Source organism: Colletotrichum scovillei (assembly GCF_011075155.1).
Source record: "Colletotrichum scovillei strain TJNH1 chromosome Unknown Contig00012, whole genome shotgun sequence".
Lineage (NCBI taxonomy): Eukaryota > Fungi > Ascomycota > Sordariomycetes > Glomerellales > Glomerellaceae > Colletotrichum > Colletotrichum scovillei.
Genome location: NW_023336270.1, coordinates 367,184 through 387,554, shown reverse-complemented (window position 1 = coordinate 387,554; position 20,371 = coordinate 367,184). Strand labels below are relative to the sequence as shown.

At 53.4% G+C, this 20,371-nt stretch overlaps 2 protein-coding genes across 2 annotated transcripts; one reads left to right on the top strand and one right to left on the bottom strand.

Annotated features, from left to right (window-relative positions):
• Positions 1-477: 477 nt before the first annotated feature.
• On the bottom strand, positions 478-3,154 carry HER10_EVM0001254 (uncharacterized protein). Its single transcript, XM_035471009.1, has 4 exons — positions 2,026-3,154; positions 1,833-1,966; positions 1,658-1,775; positions 478-1,600 (listed from the first exon to the last, which is right to left on the bottom strand). Exons 1-4 carry the CDS (start codon positions 2,213-2,215, stop codon positions 1,014-1,016), a joined length of 1,029 nt encoding a protein of 342 aa, XP_035326046.1. The 5' UTR covers positions 2,216-3,154; the 3' UTR covers positions 478-1,013.
• Positions 3,155-3,967: 813 nt separating this feature from the next.
• On the top strand, positions 3,968-6,524 carry HER10_EVM0000146 (asparaginyl-tRNA synthetase). Its single transcript, XM_035469940.1, has 3 exons — positions 3,968-4,380; positions 4,449-4,572; positions 4,633-6,524. The coding sequence occupies exons 1-3, from the start codon at positions 4,109-4,111 to the stop codon at positions 5,836-5,838; spliced, it is 1,602 nt and encodes a 533-aa protein (XP_035326010.1). The 5' UTR covers positions 3,968-4,108; the 3' UTR covers positions 5,839-6,524.
• The last annotated feature ends 13,847 nt before the right edge of the window (positions 6,525-20,371 follow it).

Genomic DNA, 20,371 nt, shown 5'->3' with positions numbered 1-20,371 from the left:
TGTACCGCTATTCAGTCTTGCTGAAGGCATTTCTCCCCTTTGGCCTGTCTGGCTACCTTCTTCGGCTTGGCTGGGCACCGGGAGTCAACCTTCTCTGGGTTCTGCTGAGCAAGCACAGTGGCCAAGGTTGTCGTTGGCATGGAATGCCAGGCCCTTTGCGGAGGGTCGCGTTGCTAGGGTGAAGACAAGGCGTCTGCTGCAAGGCAATGCTTTTCCACACACCAATGGCCACTGGACAATAGATTTGCGCGCGCCATGCCTGTCCCTATGTCCAGTCGCCCCTACATCTTTGGAGCGAACCGTGTTGCGCAGAGGAGAGAGGGAGATTACAATCATGCTTGAGAATTGCTTCCGGATATGGAATATGAAGGGATTTGTGATTTGACCCAGAAGGATACGCCAGACACCTGCAAAAGCTCCTAGTTCCCAATTACATCGGATCTAGCCATTTTGTCCTACCACTCCCAACGCCGCCAACCCGAAGTCAAGCGTGTAATGATGTGCGCCAGTGAGAGCAAGCGAATTCCCGCGAAAATCGAGATGAGAAGAAAAAGGAAATAGGCAAACAACTTCGAAGACCACTATTGAAGCCCTCCGAGCCTACTGGCCGGAACAGGCAATTGACGCCCGACGTTGTAGATCCGGGGACCCTCGAGATCGCAAGTAGCTTCAGCCCGACGTGCAAGGGCGGAAAAAGCAACCAGCGTGGGCCGCTGAACTGAAAGCCCGGTCGAATAATGCAAAAAATAGAGCCCCCTGCCCGGTCATTGCGGGCCAATCAACGCACTTGGACAGGGAATCAGTCGTTAGTAGTGCTGAATAGACTGTGTTGCGAGACACAAACACCTTTCTGGTAGCCATGTGTTGACATGACAGGTCGTACGGCGAGACAAGAATCTGCCCAGGGTATACCGCCTCAGCCAGCCTGACGTACGGCCAGGTCTCACCGGCTCACATCGAGTACCCATGGGTGAGACATTAACCCGGTCGAGGATGCGCCAAGGGCAAATCGGTCAAGACCCATCCATAATTGCAGAGAAGGCGTAGCGTGGGTCAGGTTGGCTCCGAACTCTGGCTATCTCGCTCGTCGCGAAGATTTCGCTGAAGATTTTGAAGTCGCTCTTGTGACTGGATGAACTGCCGCTAGAACTTGATGATGACGAGCTCTTTGACTTGCTTTTCGAAGAGCTGCTGCTGCTGCTCCCTTTCGTCTTCTTGGCGATGTCGTCGAGGATAAACTTGGCTGTGCATTGTCTGTCGTCTTCGAAAGCGAACATGACGGCGAGAAACTGGCCCCTCAATTCGGGGTCGTAGAGGAAGACTTCGCGCCACAACTCCGCCAGCTCCTTGGGCGGGTTGCGGTAGCCATTGCCAAGGCCAAAGTCGCCGATCACAACGTGGTTGTAGCCGTTGAACACGCAGATTCGCAAGGCGGCGCGCATCTTGTTCCGTACCAATTCTCGCTCTTCCGAAAAAGAGTACTTTCGTCCCATGTCTGTGAGCTTCGGCCACCGAGCTGGCGGCATGGAAATAACTGGCAGCGACCTCCAATCTTTCATGTCCAATGACTCGATCCTGTCTTGGAACTGGCGGAAACGAACTGCACACTTCATTAGTCAAGAATAACCAAGATGCTAGGTCGTATGCATGTGCCTACCAACATCGGGAGAATAGATGGCTCCTTCGATCGGGATCGGGTAGTTGGTTGGCATGCATGTATCCGGATGGGGAGAGCCCAACGTTGCTGACAGATTGCTGCGACGGCATAATCTCTCCTACATAACGCGTCGAGTCAGAGTCGTGTCATACAAGGCGCACCATCGACGACATACCTCGTAACCGACAACACCTGTCTCCCAATCACCTCCGGGTCGCTTCTCGTTCGCGGCGCAGATGAAGGGGATCCGAACTCCTTCACTTTGAGCCCAGCCCAGTGCGCAGTCTACAGGATCGCTATGCACGACATCTGCCATGGTTAGCTGTGGCTCCGAAGCATAATCTATGACGGCCATGGGTGAGTCTTACAGAAGTTGGGTAAGTCTGAGCTCATGAAGGCCGGGCGGCTGAGCGGAAGCTGGAGTAGCGGCTGAGAGTAGAGAACCGAGTACGGGGGCCACTCCTCGCGGAAGTATCTGTTGACTTCTGGGATCAGTTTCTTCTTGGTGTCCGCCGCAACCTCGGAGGGCTTGATCTTCAAAGGCTTCGAGGAAGGCATTGTGAGCTCGCGAAGGCAGGCCAAGGCAATTCTTGGGGCGGTGATGAAGGTCGAGTTGCTGTGTTGAACTGATCCTTGATCAGACGCAATGCGGCGGGTACGACTTGGGAATGAGAGATCGGGGAAGCATCAACCGTGGGGTACACTCGTGGCTTTAAATACGTTCCCTCGCAATGGAGAGCCACTCGGGAGGCAACTCTAGCTGCGGCTTGTAGACCAGGAGCGCGGGAAGGAAGAAAAGAAACAATAGCATGGTGAGGCATCTTGGGCCCCTTTGCAGAGGAATGAATTGCTTCGCCTCTCCAGGAAGCGAGAGCGGTGAAGGGTGTATGAGGAGAGTGTAACCAATACTTACTGGATCTCAGTCAAGTCTGCGACATTCCAGGGTAGTGTATAGGAAGGGCGCGTAAAGGGTGGGTGGGCTTGCCGTGGTTGTGATGAGATATGTCTTGCCTATACAGAAACCCGGGTCGTGTCACGTCAGTCTTCCCGTGGTCTTGGTAGGTGGGATCCGATCGAGATACTACTGCAATCTGCCGCAGTTATACGAGATCTTCCTGTTTCCCAAGATCTCACTTGAGGCGTTCTTGCGAGCCGGGATAGGGCGATGGGAGCAAGCAGTGCAACCGGGGGGTCGAAGCCAGGGTCCGTACATGACTTGTTGGCTAAGGCGAGGTATCCGTACCCAGGGTCTGAAGACAATTTGGGCGGGGCGGGAGCTAAAGTAGGGAAAGATGGCGAGGGAGAATAGTTGCGAGTCCCAGCAGCCCGTGCCGTGCCTTGCTTAGACCGCGGGCTAATAAGCAATAAGCTGGCATGGAAGAAGCAAAAAACCCAGCTTCATGGTTCTTGGGCCCCCACTAGGCAGGGCTGCCTGTCCGAAGGTTGGGCGCAATGGAGAGAGATGTGAGCTCATCTTGGAAGTGAGGCAAAATATCGATGGGAGGTGACAAGGCTACGTTGGGTGTCTGTTTGTCCGCCGAGGATGCGGACCCATGCTCTCCATGACTTGCAGACAGATTCCCACTCGGGTTTGCGGCCTCGATCTGAAGGGAGACGAAGTTCGGGACCAAGAAGAAAAGAATGTACTCGATCGAATTCCAGATCCATGTCATGGGGTTGCTAGCCAACAACTGCATTATCCCGAAGTCGTCACCCGTGTCCGGTGTTTGGTGTCTCGGGAGTCGAGGGCGGAGCTGATGAAATGTTGAATTCTTTCAATAATTGGACTTGATCAGCCAGACAAGGACTCGAAGCCCAGGTTTCTGCGGCCACAACTCGGACCGGGATATGGATCAGGCATGGTGCGTGCAAGATGGACGATTTGGCAATAACAAGTCTTGTTCAAAGCGTACAGAGAGAGAAGATCTAGAGCTGGAGCATGGGGGAGACGTCGAGTGCCGGGGATGTCATCCGATTCGAGAGGAGATGTTTGTGGTGTGGAGGGATGCAGACGGGAGGAGCTGTGTGGCTGTCTTGGCCGTCGAGGAGACAACTCGGCGGTACGTACCTTGGGTAGGTACCGGGGATTTCCCATCGATAAGACTACTTCCTATCTTATCTTATCTCATGGGTGTCGGACAGCTGCTCCAAGTCTGGCTACTCCTTTACCCCACACATCTTAGGTGTAAGATCATGTATATCTACTTCTACAGACCATAGGGCCCCACTCGAATGAATTGAAGCTTCCCATTCGTAGACTTTTTCTCAAGCTCCGACCTCAGTCATCGATCGCATGTCGTCGCGAAAGACGTCGTTCCTTTCCTTGTAGTCGCAACCCCTCGGCTGTCCAACTATACCATTCACCCCTGCTGTTGGCAGATCACGAGGGTTGAATTCTTCCATCTCCACAACATGACGCGGTAGTCTGACAGATCTCAAGTTGTCTTCATCATGCGAACTGCGGCAACCTTCCCTTTGCGCAAGCTCGCGCGCCAATCTGGGCTCCTTGTCCAACCCATCCACAGGCGGTACCTCTCTACAGCATCACGGAGGACAGTAGCCCAATTTCTAGAGTGGAAGCCCGAAACCGAAGTTAAAGATGTTGCCGTCAATGGATACGTCCGGTCTGTTCGCAACATGAAGACGGATCGATTTGTCAATATTGGCGACGGTTCTTCACGGTCGCCTATCCAGGCACTGGTATCAAGGAGCGACGAAGAAAGGTGTGTCCCTCCCAGATCCCCCAGTTTGGCCACTGTCTCGGAAGCCCTGATTGCTGATAATCTCCCAGCGCGAACCTGCGAGTCGGTGCAGCAGTCCGCCTACGGGGTGTCTGGACTCCCTCCAAAACAGACGGTCAAAGTCACGAGTTGAAGGTCGATCATGTCGAAATCCTAGGCCCCTCTGACGCAAAGGCAGGCTCACTGTCCCTCTTCTTTTCTCTAAACGATCGCTAATGCCGTCATTGAAACCAGACGTTCCCGATTCAGAAGAAGTACCAAACACCTGACTACCTTCGCACCATGCCCCATCTTCGAACCAGAATACCACTGAATGCCGCAATCCTACGATTGAGATCAGAAGCCGTCGCGTTGTTGACTCAATTCTTCGCCTCTCGAGACTTTACCCAAACTCATCCGCCCATCATCACATCTTCAGATTGCGAAGGGGCAGGCGAGGTCTTCAACGTTACTACGGGCTCGACCGAGACACCCGCAATCTCGAATACGGGCAAGGACAAGCCAGCAAACATGTTCTTCCGCTCGCCAAAGTACTTGACGGTGTCTACTCAGCTTCATCTTGAGGCGTTAGCTCAGTCTCTGGGACACGTATGGACATTGTCGCCGACCTTCCGAGCGGAGCGGAGCGACACCTCAAGACACATGAGCGAATTCTACATGCTGGAGGCGGAGATGAGCTTCGTCGATGAGCTAGACGAGGTCACAAACCTTGTTGAAGACATGCTCCGCAGTTTGGTCACTGGCTTATATCAGACTCGTGCTGCGCGAGAACTGCGCCAACGACAAGCGCCCGGGGAGAAACGAACAGCAGAAGATGACCTGGTTCCGATCGACGAAGTGGAGCGTCGTTGGAAGGGAATGATGCAGAGCCCAGGTTCCAGATGGCCACGCATTGCGTACGCCGATGCAATCAAATTGCTCCAGGCAGAAGAACATCAGTTCGAGATCAAGCCTACATGGGAAAGCGGCCTGCATTCTGAGCATGAAAAGTTCCTCGCCAAAACTCTCGGTGCCACCAGCGACTCCTCTGCCTATTCTCCCGTCTTCGTTACCCACTACCCTCGGGCGATCAAAGCATTCTACATGAGGAAATCAGACACCGCAACTTCCGGTTACGATCTGCCAGGTGACACAGTCGACTGCTTTGATCTTCTGGTCCCTGATTTGTGCGAGATTGCGGGCGGCTCAATGCGTGAGCATCGCTTGACGGACTTATTGGAGACTATGAAGGCTCGCGGCATGGGCTCTCCAGCTGATGGCGGACGCGATGACACCAACGGCAGCGATCTCGAGTGGTATGTTGACCTTCGCCGTTGGGGATCCAATCCACACGGCGGCTTTGGCCTGGGCTTCGATAGATTGCTGAGTTATCTCGTGGGGGTCCCTAACGTCAGAGACGTTGTGGCCTTTCCACGCTGGTTTGGCCGGTGCGACTGCTAAGGCGGTCAGCGGACAGTCTAGGATGAACCGGGGGCCAAGTCATACCAATTCACGATGCGGTGCCTCGTCAAGCTTTGCCTACCTGGGATTCTGGAAGCCGGGCTTGATGAAACCAGTACGATAGAAGTTGCACGGCGATGCGCGACGTTCGTGCAACCTCACTTGGCATAAAGATCGTCGACCTTAAGTCGCCTTGTGCATGTGCACCATGCTCTCGAGCTGCCAAGCGCGACGCCTGAGACCTGATCGCAAAGCTCGAAGCTCTGTACACCATGGCTTGCAGTTGACAGAATTCGATACCCATGGGATAAACACGCGACGTTGTACGACGGAAGGGACCAAGCATCCAGTGGCTCGGTCTCACTTGGTATGCAACGCGAATCAGACCACATAAATTACAGGGTCGTGCAAGCCGATGTTGAAGGCGATCTCAAGTCGCTCATCGAAATGACGGATGGGCCTAGGCAGGCCGCCGTCAGAATTGAGAGTCACGGAGCATCACTTGGTTTGGTCATCGTTGACCAAAGCCGTCCCTATCTTTGACCACCTACCCTCAATGTCACGGAACCCTCAAACTTCATGGAACACATGTCTAAATTCTTTGTAATTTGCCCATGATCTTGCGTCCGGTGCCACATTACAAGGCTCTGGACTCTGTATCAACACCGTGTACACTACAATACCCGATATATCTAGACATATCAATTACTCGTTGCGTCACTTCTTGGATTGCTACCATAAGTGCTGTTCAGGAGAAGTAGTCTAAAGCCCTCCCAAGCATACGATTCCGTAAGGATGTTGGCCTCATCGAGCACGATTCTCTGCAGGATCACCTCTTTGCTATTGATGATTTGATATTGAGTAGTATATCGGCTCTAGTATTTCAGGAGTCACCCAGAATGTGCTCAGTGCCACAGCTGATATAGCATTTACAGGGCTCCCCGTCTCCTTTGATTGTGGATGTGACTACGGAAATGGACGCCGCTTCTTTCTCTACTATCAGGATGCTATGCGGCTGCTTCAAACAACACCTGACGACGTGATTATCGGCAACGTTTCTTGAGGATTGGGAGTTTATAGAGGGGCTCGGACTGTGTGATTCGGTCCTGTTCGAATCAGACTAGAATAGACTGGTCAAGTCTTCAAATCGACCGCGAATATGCGTCAGCAAGGGATCTTCCGTCCCTCGGAAAGCAAAGTTTGATTGATCGTTCGCCGTGGAATGCGTCCTCGGTACAGGTAAATTACGTTCCTATAATTGGCGAGACACTGGATGGAGATTGTGTGGCAGTGTTCTGGGGTCTTGAAATCTCTTGGAAAGCAAGACAGATCGTGAGCAATGACCATCGAAGATCGCGATATTATGGTGACGCCAAGGCCATGAGCCTCTCTTGGGGCCTTTAACGGCTACCATCTCTTCATTTTAGCACTGTTCAAGTCAGTGTGGTGACCACTGCGTGCCCCCTTTACCACCTTTCTCGCGAGAACGAGATGGATGGACGCCCTTCCCGACATGATATGCGCACGCCAACTCTGCCAAGCATTACCCAAGATGCTTGGCACGAGCTGTTTATGAAAGACAAGCACGCGAACGTTTGGCGTCCAGCTCGGTTTCGATCTACTAGATTGGGCACGGAGTAGACAGGGCACACATCACCGAGCCCCTAGCCAGGCATTGTTCTCGATGGACTGCCCGAGTCAAAGGACTGCTGACCTGCGTGCCCGCCTGCCTTGCCCTTCATCACCATAACAGGGAGATGGATGCCACAGTTCCTCTGTACTCTAGAGACATGGCTTCGAGTCCATGTCCGAAAACCGAAAGAGAGTGAGTGGCATCCACCCAGCACCCGAAAGGGGACAGGAAGATCAGCAAAAGCTTCGCCTGAAGTGGGGGACGTCAACAACCAAGACCTGGACTGGCAGACTGCCATCCGTAGCCAAGCATCCCGAACACAACACGGCGACCGTCAGACGTGGGGATGAGGCACATTTTTTTGCGCACGCGGTAGTCGAGAACGGCGTCTCTCCCGTTCTTGACACTTGTCACTTTACTCCGTAGTCAAGTTAGTCGAGAATGTGCCCACTGCTGCAACCTGGCAGCTGAGTATCACCCGTCGACTCCCCACAATCCGAAAGGTGTGAGGGGCTATCAAAGAAGACGGACGCTGACTGTACTCGTAGTCGGTTGTGGTGATAGACATTGGGCGGATGGGACGCGGGAATATCCATACGAAGAGGAACAAGCGGAACCGATATTGCCGGCGCGCATTCCATTCCCAATGCCACGAGGGAATCTAGGATGGCGCTATCGATAGTTCCCCGCCGTCGACGATTTAGTGCGCATTTTTTTATCCGTATCTTCCCATCCTCCTTTTTGGCATTGCTCCTTGCTCAGAGGCTAAGAAGATTTGCTCCGGGGGTGGTGGTGGCCGCGTCAGCAAAATAAACCAACCGCTCCTCAATCCCACATGGTTTTTGATGATGTGTGATTTGGCGAACCGCCCCCTGAATCCTTATTACGCCGCGGGTTATTGTTCAAAAACCCCAGGCATGCCAGGCCTCTTCTCATTCTCCACCGCGGAAGCAGCATTCGCTTTCGGAAGCAAGCAGGGGGATAACGAGAGCCAAAAGAGAGGAAAAAGCAACAGAAAAATGGCTGTGTGTGGGGCGTAACCCGGAATTCCGTCGAACGAATGGAGGCCGATATGGCGTGGTGGCTGACATTTGAGTATCGAATTAAGCTTAAGCACACCCTCGGGATCCCGGTGGGAAAAGGGAAAAAAAGACCCCCCAAGCCAAGCAACCGAGGAAGCCTGCGTAAGGTAGCTAGGGAGTGGTCACGGCCTGTGCGCTATTCTTCTGTCTTCTCAGTTCTCACACACACACCAGAGTTGGTTGGACGGATGGCGCACCAACGCCCGTCAGTTTTGTTGGAACTTGGTGTTGGTCACGAATCCAACAAGGGGAACTAAACTTCTTTGGCTGAGGTTTATGTTTTTCATCCTCTCCTGGGTGGCCTGACACTGACAGGCAAGGTGCGTGACTTCATCACATCGGCCCATTTATTTGTCTCTCGCAAGCGCTCGCACATCCTTTTCGATGCTAGTTTCCAACACTAAGTGGACGACTGCGTTCTGCCGCCTTAGCAGCTCGTAGCTGAAGTTTTTCTGCTTTCCTGCATGGGATGTTGAGGTTCATACTGGCCAGCATAGAAAACGTAGTTTAACCTGGGTACACAAAGCAAGGGATATCTCTACCACAGGGGCGATGCTGGCGACCAGTGAGTATGTCGGAAGTTAGAACCGCCCCGAAGACGCCGATTCACATTGACAACCATCAACAAACCATTTTTTGAACTTTGACAAGCGAGGTTGCCAAGACGTACCCGAGCAGGCGCCCCAGGCTCCGGGATCTATTGGCGGCGGCCCTCGTCCAGTAGTCAGGGCGCCGCCGATGGTATACGGGCGATAGAGTGTGCCAACCTCACCCAGCACCGGCGTTGGTTTAGACAACCGTTCGTATCGGGGCCGTGGATTCGCCCAGCGTCCAACAAATCCTTTCGAGGCTTCAGCACCCCCAAAATCTCATCTCATCGAGTCTGACTGGCTGGGCTTGGCTCGGCTGGAACTGGGGGGGACTCGAGGAGGGGGTGGTCCAGCACTGCCTCAATGCCAATGCATCAATCCGGTGACCCAACGGCACTAGAGCAGTTGGTTTAGTGTTGTCTCTCTACGGAGTTAGGCTGCCAATCTTTCGGGACCGTAGGGGACCGTAGGGGACCTTTGGTAGGAGGAGGGGGGAACGGTTGGATCTTCTCCAAGGGCCGCCGACGTATCCGGGCATCCGCCCGTTCAGATTAGAGTCTTCAATTTCGTGGCCCGGCACCGTTCTGTGCCGCTCAAGCGGGTCCCCTTCGTCCCATGTCAGCCATCAGTCACCGACGCCGCCGCACACCCGTCGTGGACTTCTCATCGCCAGGCACCTGCCATTCTCGATGTGAGAGGATCGTAGAGGTGCTGGAGGCTTTCGTTATCGGGCGAAGGATTATCAAGTGAGGATTTTCACGCCGTAAAGACTCATTTTGGACATCGCCAGGCAACAGTGAAATACCCAGCTCACGGCTGATGTTACGGGGAACGATCACCGATACAGACGTTCGTACACCTAGTTCAACGAAAGTCACAAGTAGACAGCGGGGATGCCATTATTATTGACCTTGCATATACGGCGAATCTACTAGGATCTTCATTTTGTTGTCTGAAAACTCAACAGTCCGATATCTGGATACTCGGTTAATGGCTGGTTCACTTGCCTTGGCGTGCAAGATGGAGAGAGGCGTGGAGTCTATACGAGCAGATGTGAAAGCTCAGTAAGGCACGTTAAGGTTAAGCTCAGGAGCTTGTCATCGACTTTACCCATACGTCACATTCTCGGATGGTCGGTTGCGTACTTGGGGCCGTTCCTTTACGTGTCCATAGGGGTTCCCAAGAGCAGTCCTTGAATGGATCGCTCGTGGCAACTGTTCGCCTTGCTCGCAAGGGCAATGATGTTATGATGCGTCTATGATCGCGGACGACTTACTTTTCGTGATTCCCAGACTCTCATCCGACATTCGGTGACCTGTACCGCCAATGGCGACAGCGGCATCCCGGCGAGCTTCCCGAATTCGCCGGCGTGTTCGCGGTATCGCTGGTCCTGCCAACCTAGGTAAGGTGAAGCGTGATGGGCCTTGAAAGATAAATTCACGCGGCGGTTCTCCTAGCGAGCTGAGTGGAAGTCCGCAGACCCAGCAAACCGGTTCCCGGCTCGAATGGCTACATGTAGTCCTGGCGCCCGGTCTCGCCCACAGGCTCCAAGCTGCATGCTTCTCAGAGCGATGAAGCTGTCGCCTCTTCAATAAGACGAGTTCTTGAACCATGTAGGCTGGACTTTTTGATATGTAGGTCGGCCTCGAATGCTCCCTTGGGATAGGCGTACGGGGATGAGCACCACACCGATCAGGCTGAGCCCGCGTCCGCGGCCCGTCTTCACTTGAAGTTGTTGCTGTGTAGGCCGCATCTCCCATCCTGGTCAATGTAGGGCCGCCACTAGGCATTGAGAGGCGTCCCTCCAAATACGGGACGGAAAGATGGACTCTTCTCAGTTGCCGTGTTGTAGGATGGAGTTCGTCACTCATAGGATGAGCTCCTGCAACTTCAAAATGAGCACGCCTTGGCCCGGCTTTCGACCCGATAGGCACCGCATATATGAGCTCTCTGCCAATGCTTGCACTTCACCAACATCAAAGTTGTGAGCTACAGGCAAGCGGTCGCTCAAACTGATAGTTGGCACCGAATGTGCTGATAGGCGCTACGGAAACAGGATGCCAGAGCCGCTCCGTCCCATGCTACCTATTGAACTATGACATGAAAAGTTAGAAGGATTTTCGCTGGCTGGTGGGAGGGCCATACCTCTCGCTTCTATCTGCGTTTCAGAGTCTTCCCGAACGAATGACAGACATGGCAATGATGCATCCGCCAAGTGCGTCGACTAATACATTGGATGGCCGCATTCTAGGTGCATCACCGAGAAGCTTGGCTCACCGGTGGTGGTGGCGCCGAGTCTAATTCACAGATGGTGTGCCCACCACTCGGCTACATGTATGTTGGAATGACAGAATGTCCCAAAGTAGTACATTGGCTCACTCGACACGCTGATGGCAAAGGTGAGCTGAGCTTGCGCCCTCGGCGATGTGGATAAGCTTCATGATGCACACACCGAAGTTGAGCAGACATCTGGCTTCCACGTCGCCTTGATGTTGTGACTAAGCAAGGCCGTCATCTTCTTGACTCTTGAGCCGCTTACTGAGCGGGAAACCCGGCGCTAGAAGCGACCCTACAAAGGTTAACCAGCGGTTGTGAACTTGTGACACGCCAAGCGTATATCTGAGTTCTCCAAGAGCACTCGGAATTAAGTTCGATATCTAATATTTGCTCTCCTCATACGGTATATCCGGTAACTGAACCTCCACGTTTCTATTCCTATCCGAATCGCAATGGTGGGTATATTTGACCCTGAATGACGTCTATCGTTATTTCCCAAGGGGGGTGTGAAAGAAAGCATCGTTTCAAGGGGACATCCCTTCACTTGCGATTTACACTTTTATTTAGGGTTTGCTGTCACGGCTTATCCTTTATGCAAACCGAGTCATGGGGGCGGGTTGCGAGATGCCTTGTGCTTCAACGCTGGCTGACTTGCGCGCGGCACTTCGCAACAGACGAACGGAGCCCCGACTGGGCCGTGGACCGAAGGGATAACCACTGGGGCGGGTTCCCATCGCGGGCGCAACGAGCGAAACGTGAATTGGCGAGCACGCCCTGTCTGGTCTTCTCTTCGCCCTTCTTCCAGGTTTCGGTGGCCTCTGCGGCTCAAGTATTCGTACGGTGGGGAGCCTTCACGAGAACAGCCCCCTTCTTGGACTTTTGCTCGGGTTCGGCTTAGGGGAGTGGAGACTAGCAAGACTGGCTATGCGATCATTACGATGAATGTGCTGAGCTAGAGGCATTCCTATGTCCGACTGTCGGCCGCTTCTACCTTCTTTCTCTTCGAGAGAGCATCCCGAGATGCAGCTTAGTCCCATGGTCTCCATCTGCATATTGTGTCATCTTGATGTCGAGCTGACGGCCGCGACATGCTTTGGACAGATCGGCCATGTCGGACGGGGTCTCCAACGGCGGGTTGTGGGCAGCGCAACAGTGCAGCGTGGGAGCCGGATCCAGAAGAGGTTTCGTTTGCCCTGCGGCTTTGCGGCGAACCAAGGCGGGATGCACATCGGCGGGGTGCACTTCACACCAAGGTACGAATACCTCGATGAGCACCATGGAGGCTGGAAAAGGCGTATTCGTACATGCACTCCTGCTCCATAGGGATCCAGGAGCTATCCTCCTAAAGGATCGACTCTCACAGCAGTCAACATTTTTACAGCCAATGAAGCCGTGCCGTACAAGGGAAGCCTGTCAGGTGCCGCAGGTGTTGCGAGCCTATTCTGACCTGTTGGCCCAGAGTCGGCGTCCAGGGACATGGGATGGCGGGTCAGGCTCGATTAAGGTAAGATTGAGCGAGATGGCCGGCCACTCTGGGCAGAGAACCTCAAGTGTTGTCCTTATTGGGGACTCTATTCGTACGTATGGACTCAGCGCCTAGGTTCTATGGGTTTTTGGGCTGATGCCACCGTCATTTTCCCTCGCCTTCTTTACGCTCAGAATCATATCTTCCGACACCAGCACGTTGGGGCACAGTCAATCGTCTCAGCATGGGAAGGAATCCGTAATCCTGGGCGAGAGCGTAAGCTGAGAAGCAAAACCTCGAGCGAGGTCCCTCTTGGCCGGCACCACTGGGCAGCATCGTTGGTCGGTTCGGGTCGGTTTGGAACTTTGGAAGACCTTCGCATCGGTACGTCTCGTCTCATCATTCTTTCCGCTGAATTCTCCAGTTATCAGACGGGGCGGGAGGAGGGGCTTAAGCTTGACTCGATGGCCGAAACATGCAAAAAATATCTGCGATAGTGAGGCTCTCTAGACTCTGCCCACCCGCTCTCTCTCTCTGGATTTGCACGGCTGGTCCGGAAGCCTAGTGGCCAATAACCTTTTTGACTTTGCTGACCTCCATATTGCCATATTGCCGTATTGCAAGGACTACTCCGCAATGAAGTCTAAGTCGTGAACGGTCCTAAGCAACGAGATAAGCATTATCATCGACTCTTCCTATGTCGGGGAATCCTGACAGGCTGTCAAGGAGAAACCCGTGCGGTCCACGGCTCGACCGAAAGCGAGCAGGGGGCAGCCGCGGGCTTCGATTTGGGTTTCTTGCAATCTTAACCATAAACCTTTTCCCGCAAAAGCTACAGACGCATGTTCACTAAACTCTAGGCTAAATCTAGGGAATTTGATCGCCCGTCTGAATAAGCATCTTACCTTTGTCGGGACGGAAGCAAAAGAGAAGAGACCGGGGAAGGTTCTATTGGGCTCTGATGGCGCACTTTATCTGCTGCAGAGGGAAACCTTGGACGGACATTTAACCATGGGCCGCCCAGTCCACGTCCCCATGCCAAGAGGACGGTTATTCCGGCTTTCATTGTGAGCTGCCGCCTCAGATTGGAGAATTTACGGATACGGCCACAGATACTGCATGCCGACAGAGACACAATGCTGCGCACAGAAAAACTAACAGGAAGAGACTAAGTTGACTCTAACTGTATTCCTGGACGCCGAAAGAGACGGCATCCGCGGCGTATTGCTTTTTGAAGTATTATGGACCTCTTGAAGCCGTGCTTTTCATCTTTTTTCGTGGGATGTGTCTCTCGCCTCGCCTTCTAGAACCGTTTCTCTCTCGGACCCGGTGCTCCTCGAAAAGTCCGTTAGGCTCCATAACTCGCAAATGGCCAAGACATTGCCGCTCACCAACAGGGCGTAAGCAAGAAAATCGTGCTGCCTTCGCTGCCCCTCCTTACTCCAGCCACCCCCCCCCCCCCCGTTACTGACCACAACCTCCAGAAGAACATCGACAGATCCCAGAGCAGTGTGAGGTATGCCAAGAAGACCAAGACGACGCTAGGAGCAGTGGCTGACAACGCTTAAATTCATGCTTAAACCTGCTCATGGTGCAGTGGCGCTGGCCTCCTGCTTGGCTTATTTACAGTGGCAGTTTTCCTAGTCATCGCCTCAGGCCCAGCGAAGCACGAAGGCTCCCAGGCTATCTATCTTTCAATTGAATTCTCGTCATTTTGGTATCCGGTTGCGTAACAGCGGTTAGATGGGCGTGGCTCGACCCGAGGAATGTACTGATTGGCGCTTCGAACTAAGCTTGTCTCTCTGCTTAGTCCACCGTCGTGATTTGATGCAAGGATACATCGGCGTCTTGTGTGCCCCCCCATCCTCCACCCCTTTCTTCGCTTAACCCGTCCAGCGAAGAAAACCTTGGCTTTCCCACATTACAGAGTATTCAGTAATTACCTCGTCGGATTATGTGCGCGTGTGCGGTACCAGAGAATAATCGGCCCGGTGGCTCGGCTCTTCTTTTTCTTGTCACTCTTACGGATATAATCGGTCGACGAGCATGCCGTTTCCCAAGTCTTTACCCGCTCCTCTCGCACAGAAAGCAGGACTCGGTTCTTGGTACGAGCCACCAAATCAGAATAAAATAGTCCATGGTGCTACCCATCCGTGACTCCATGTACGAGCCCCCAAGGATACGAGCGCACTAAACATGTGCCACGGAATGCCCAGCAACGCCAACCTGGCCTTGGCAGCAATAGAAAGAGGCTGACCCTCGTTTCTGTGCAATGGTTCGCCGTTTAGCGGGACACACATCCTGATTCACCCAAGATCCATAGGATCACCGCCAAGTCCAGGTTCGTGCCTGTTTGGGCAGACCAAGGAGTGGACGGCCATGTTCTCAAAATGATACGGATGCTACGGGGCACGCGTCCAGCTAATCTGTGGGTGATGCCGATGCGCCGATGATCGTCGTCTATCTTACATGTGTACGGATATGTGTAGGTACTTGATGAGCCCCCTCTGAATTAGAAACTCTCTGTATCCGTGCATGTAGAATAATACTCCCGAACTTTGGCAGTGGATACGCTTTCGTGCCGTGGGCCGAAGTGGCAGTACTTAAATTCTGTCTACGACTTCCCAATACCTTGACTCGAATGGTCGGGCCCAGGGTCTCCCGGTTACAAGAAGATGGGGAATCAAGCTCAGCCGACCCCAATGAACGAGCCAATGCCGCAGGCCATTACAACTCCCATGTCGACTGAAGTAATCAGCTTCCGAATGGTAAGCCTTCCCGCTGACAATCCAGCGAGTGTGAACCGCCCCATCCTGAAGACGGAGATATCCTAGACCTGGATATAAAGGAAGGGAGACGGATGACGGGCTATCCTGAAAGGGGATCTAGCTTTATCGACGAGCATTCCTCCTGGCTGACTCCTGCTGACTCTGCTGACTCGATCCCGGGGTGGGCGCGCGTGCCACACCTCTTTCGAGTCTTTCCCTCTCCCCGTGCAGCCTACAGGGCTGATGGACCTGCAAACAAGCCTTTTTACCCTCTCGTGATTCGCCTGGACGGATACCGCGAGCCGTAGGCTGGTTAAAGTAGAGGACACCCTAAAGTCTATCTGGGCTCATCTCCGAGGGATTCTGCGCCATCGCTTCCCAAATGCGCGGGCGCGGGCGCGCGGGTTGAAGGGCTTGCAAGCCTCGCTTGAGAAAGCTAGCTCCCATTCTTTTCTTTTCGTCATTCGATAGCCGCTGTGCCGTGAGCGAGAAAGGTTTACGGAGTACTGCTTTCCAGGTACAGGGGAGCGATGATCCAGACCGATGCATAAGTTTAACCGTGGAAGAGCAGCTAAAGGCTCCATTACAGCGCCGGCAACTGTTCCCGTTCAAAAAAAAAAAAAAAGACCTGCTATTGAACGATGTCGTGTTTGTGATAGCAGCAGCGAGACGGGTCTCGGAATCTTTCTCCGTGCCTCTGAGCACATTCGAACGATTTCATATTGCCTTGATCCGAGATTGCGTAGAAGGGTGACGAGTACCCGGCTCTTCGGCTCGCTAGTGATTGGTTCGTGGCGCCTGCTTCTGACGATGGTCTCTACGGATAGAGTACGCTAAGTACTAACTCTCTCCAACTTTCTATTCCCCCAATGGTCACGAATTCAAAGGGAGGGGGAACCTAGGGGGGCCGGGAGTGTGTAGAGATGATGGTGGAGGAGCCTCAGGAGCCGGAATTCCGTTCGTCCAAATTCAGTTCGTGACCAAAGGGAAGAGCTCTTGAGCGAAAAAAAAAAAAGAAGACTTGAGCTAAGGTAGCTAGGGTGAGGGGTGTAAGCTCTGGGCCAACCTTAATGACGCTGCTGGTATGGGCACACGCGCGGACACAGATTGCCATTTGAGTAATTACCTTAATTACCCAACGGTTAACTTTTGCCGTTCGGTCTGCCGTGTTCCCGTTGTGTAGACGGGAGACTCGGCACTGGTTTGCTGGATTCGGGGAACGGGAAACGGGCGTTTGGTAGTATTGAGCCCCTTCTCTCATTCTGCTACCCATAATGCAACTGTGAGGTGTTTAGCAATTCGGGCTACGGATACATGGTGCGAACTATTCGTAGGTTACTCTCGCAAGTTGAAGTAGTCTATCCGTATGGTTATCATTCTTGTGGCACGCCTATGAAAGGTCTACTTGTCTGCTTCTGGCGACAAAAGTACCCGATTCGCCTAATCTGAAAAGCAGGGGGGCCAGGCATCGCACACATCAAACCACAAGTGCATCCTGCCACTGGATTCGCCCACATCACGCAGGCAACAAGAGCAGGTTGGTTAGGTTGATTGGATTTCGCGGTTGGTTTGGATTTGCAGAGCAAGTTATCACAGACTTGCACGCAAGTGTGTCTGCGTGCAGCACACCCACCCAACCACCCGTCTACCTTAGCCTGTTTCGCTACTCATGCATCCTGCCGGCCAAGACGTTCTGCAGAAAGAAAGAAAAATGGCGACATGTAGAGTTACTCATGGACGAGATCGAATGCAAGCATGACCAAAAGGTACCTTGTGTTGGTCTTGTTTCTCGACAGTGGCCAGGTTTCTGGGATCGACGTACAGCGTGCGACATGTCAAAGTAGGAATTTTGGGTAGAAAACGTCTCACGAATCGCATGCCGTCCCGTCAAACAAGCCCAAACGACAGTTACATGTGGGATTCCGTTGCCGTTAGGAACATTTTCGGTACGTCCAAACTCCCTCGAGTTTGCAACACCGTCTTGGGGGAGAGGACAACGGGCCGGTTTGGGACAGTTCGAGGGTTTGTGGGTTTACAAGTGCCACCGGTGAAATCGTCTAATGTTACCGTGTAACCTCCGTTTACCCACTGGCTCCCCCCTCCCTCCTTTGTTAAACACTGCGACTTGACATGTCTTGGCGCCAGGCTGTGTCGTGTTGTACAAGTCGTTTTCGCCTCACGAGATAGAAACTGGTCGGGGTCCCAACGAGGGATATCCTAGGCCCGGGACTATCCTCTGCATTTGATGACCTTTTTAAGCTCGAGGACAACAATCAAAGTGAGGGGGGAAAGAGATCTCGGATGGGACGGTCAGGGTTGGAGTTCGTTGGAGTAGGTGAGGGCTGAAGCTCTCTCTCTCCGGGGGCTGTTTGCGGGGTCCCCCCTTTCTCGGAGAATGCGGACGCCGGGAGGTTCGGCCTGCGATGCAACGCTGCAGCCGGACTCAGCGCCGATTGCAACGAGATTCTTGGAGATTTGGGGCGGGAACGTAAATTTGAGTGTTGGAATAGTCTGCCCGTTGCTAATCGATGATATTTGCAGCCTAGGTAGACATTCTAGCTTTGTCCAAGGAAAATTTACTTCACTAGTATACGGATGCTGTGAGAAGGACATTGTCCATCGTTGTTCAAGCTTGCCGCGGGTACGGAGTATGTAGAATGGCACACAATGGTTGTCTGCTTTCGGACATACGAGACCCGTCAAATATGCCAAATATGTTAAAACCAGCCGAGTACGTAATACGAAAGGGGGCCAGCCGGCGGGCTGGCACAGTATTATGAGGACAAATTAAGCTTGATGATCCGTGGAGAGAGAGCCAGCTAAAGCCATGGAACGGATGGACGTTGCGAGATTAGAAGGAGGGGAAGGGAAGGAGGATGGGCCCTTCTTCGGTTTCGGCTGTCAAAAGGGTTCCTTACGGTAACGCCGTACTACGGCCTTTGTCAGTTTCGCTGGTGTTGGTGTTGCGATGCTGTGCCGTGTTGATGGTTGCCCGCCCGTTACGGCGGTGCAGCTTGTTTGCTGTTGCAGGTGTCAGCCGGGCTCTGTCTCACCAGGCTGCTTGGGACAGAGAATCTGACGAAGGGGGCGGTGAGATTGGGATCTGACGGGTGACTGACGGGAGCACGGGGAGAAGGACTCGGCGGTGTGTACGGTGACATGGTGTACAGACACCGCTGAGGCGTAGGTAGCTGTTTGGCACATGGGGGTCACATACAATTCCCGCAGAATGACGGTCTCGTGGGACAGCGTTGGTGGCTTTCCGTGGCTGGCTGTTGATGTTGGGGGTCCACGAATCTGGGCCGATGTTGCGATGTGGTCTGGTTCAGCCGCATTGTCCAGCGAGCCAAGGTATCTTTTCATTAGCCTCTGGTCGTCGCCGAAGCGGTACCGTCTAACACGACGGATGGGGCTACCATCTGCGAGCGGGCTTTCATGGCGGCACCGGGCACGGATAGGGATCTCACGAGACTGAAAGAGCACCGATGCGATGGTTCCAAGGCTGCACGCGCTCGACGGGCTGCATGCCGTGCGTAATGCGAAAGGGGGCCCGAATCTCACAGACATCAAGAAAGCTGACGACGACAGCATGGCGAAGGCCGGGAGGACGGGGTTTAGTGGATGGTGCTGTTGGATTTGCCGGTGACTTTACTTTTTGCACCAGTTCATCCTATACATCTGACAGGATGCCAAAAAGACGCTCGAGTCACGGCAAACCTAAATAATGAACTTTGCGCGGGACGGGAACATGCAATGGTTATTGGGGCGTGTGTAGTGAACGGGCAAGCGGATCTCATGGTCACACTGGTTATTTTGGCACTCGCTTTCTGGGACACGCTTGAGATTGTTACACGGCCGCTGGCTGGCGCCCGGATTGATCTCGAAGGTTCGGATCAATCCAGGCGGCCGGTTTCTCCATCGGGTAGATTTCGAAAGTCTAGGTTGCGTGCGCTGATTGACGGCATTCATGCGAGGCACGAGATATCAGATGGCAAAAGACCGAACCAGTTGCCAAACGCAGAAGTCAATGTGAGTAAATATCGTAACAGAGAGTTGGTGGTATCGCCCATCCACGTACTCTGTTTCAAACATTACGATCTTGGCTGAGGCAGCCTACACAGCGTCAATATGTAAACTCAGCCGCGCGGTTATGGGGATAAGGAATGGCCCATCAATCTGAGCTCTTAAGAGCCACGATAACTATATCAACCAAGCTGGCAGTTGAGCTGAGGCTGAGAAGAGACAGAAAGCGACGAGAGCAAGGGGCACCGGCGATCATTCGCATGAACGGATGGGCTATTTCGGTTGAACGTATTCCCCACAGTGATGCGTTCCTGACATGACTTACGTACGCGCGCACATCCTCCACGCCTCGGGGATTACCGTACTATTGGCCGCCGTTTTCTGATATTGCGACCTTCCGGCAGGGCCTATTCTATTAGGGTTTTTAAGATTTGGCACTGACAGGTCGACCTTAAAACACACAGCCCTTTTCATTCCTCAGCCACCGCTGTTCCGGTGGGGGCCAAGAGGGAGAGAGTCAGAGATCGTCTCGGCGGCCGCGGCGAAATATCGACGGACGGGATGGTGGGGGATCCTGCTTGGCATTCCCTTCCCTTTGTGTTATTGTCATGGGGATTTTCGTTCAGGGCAGTGGTGGGCATGGTGATGATGTCGACGGTGGGCCGAACCCGAGGAGGGCGTGGAGGCAGTGGTTT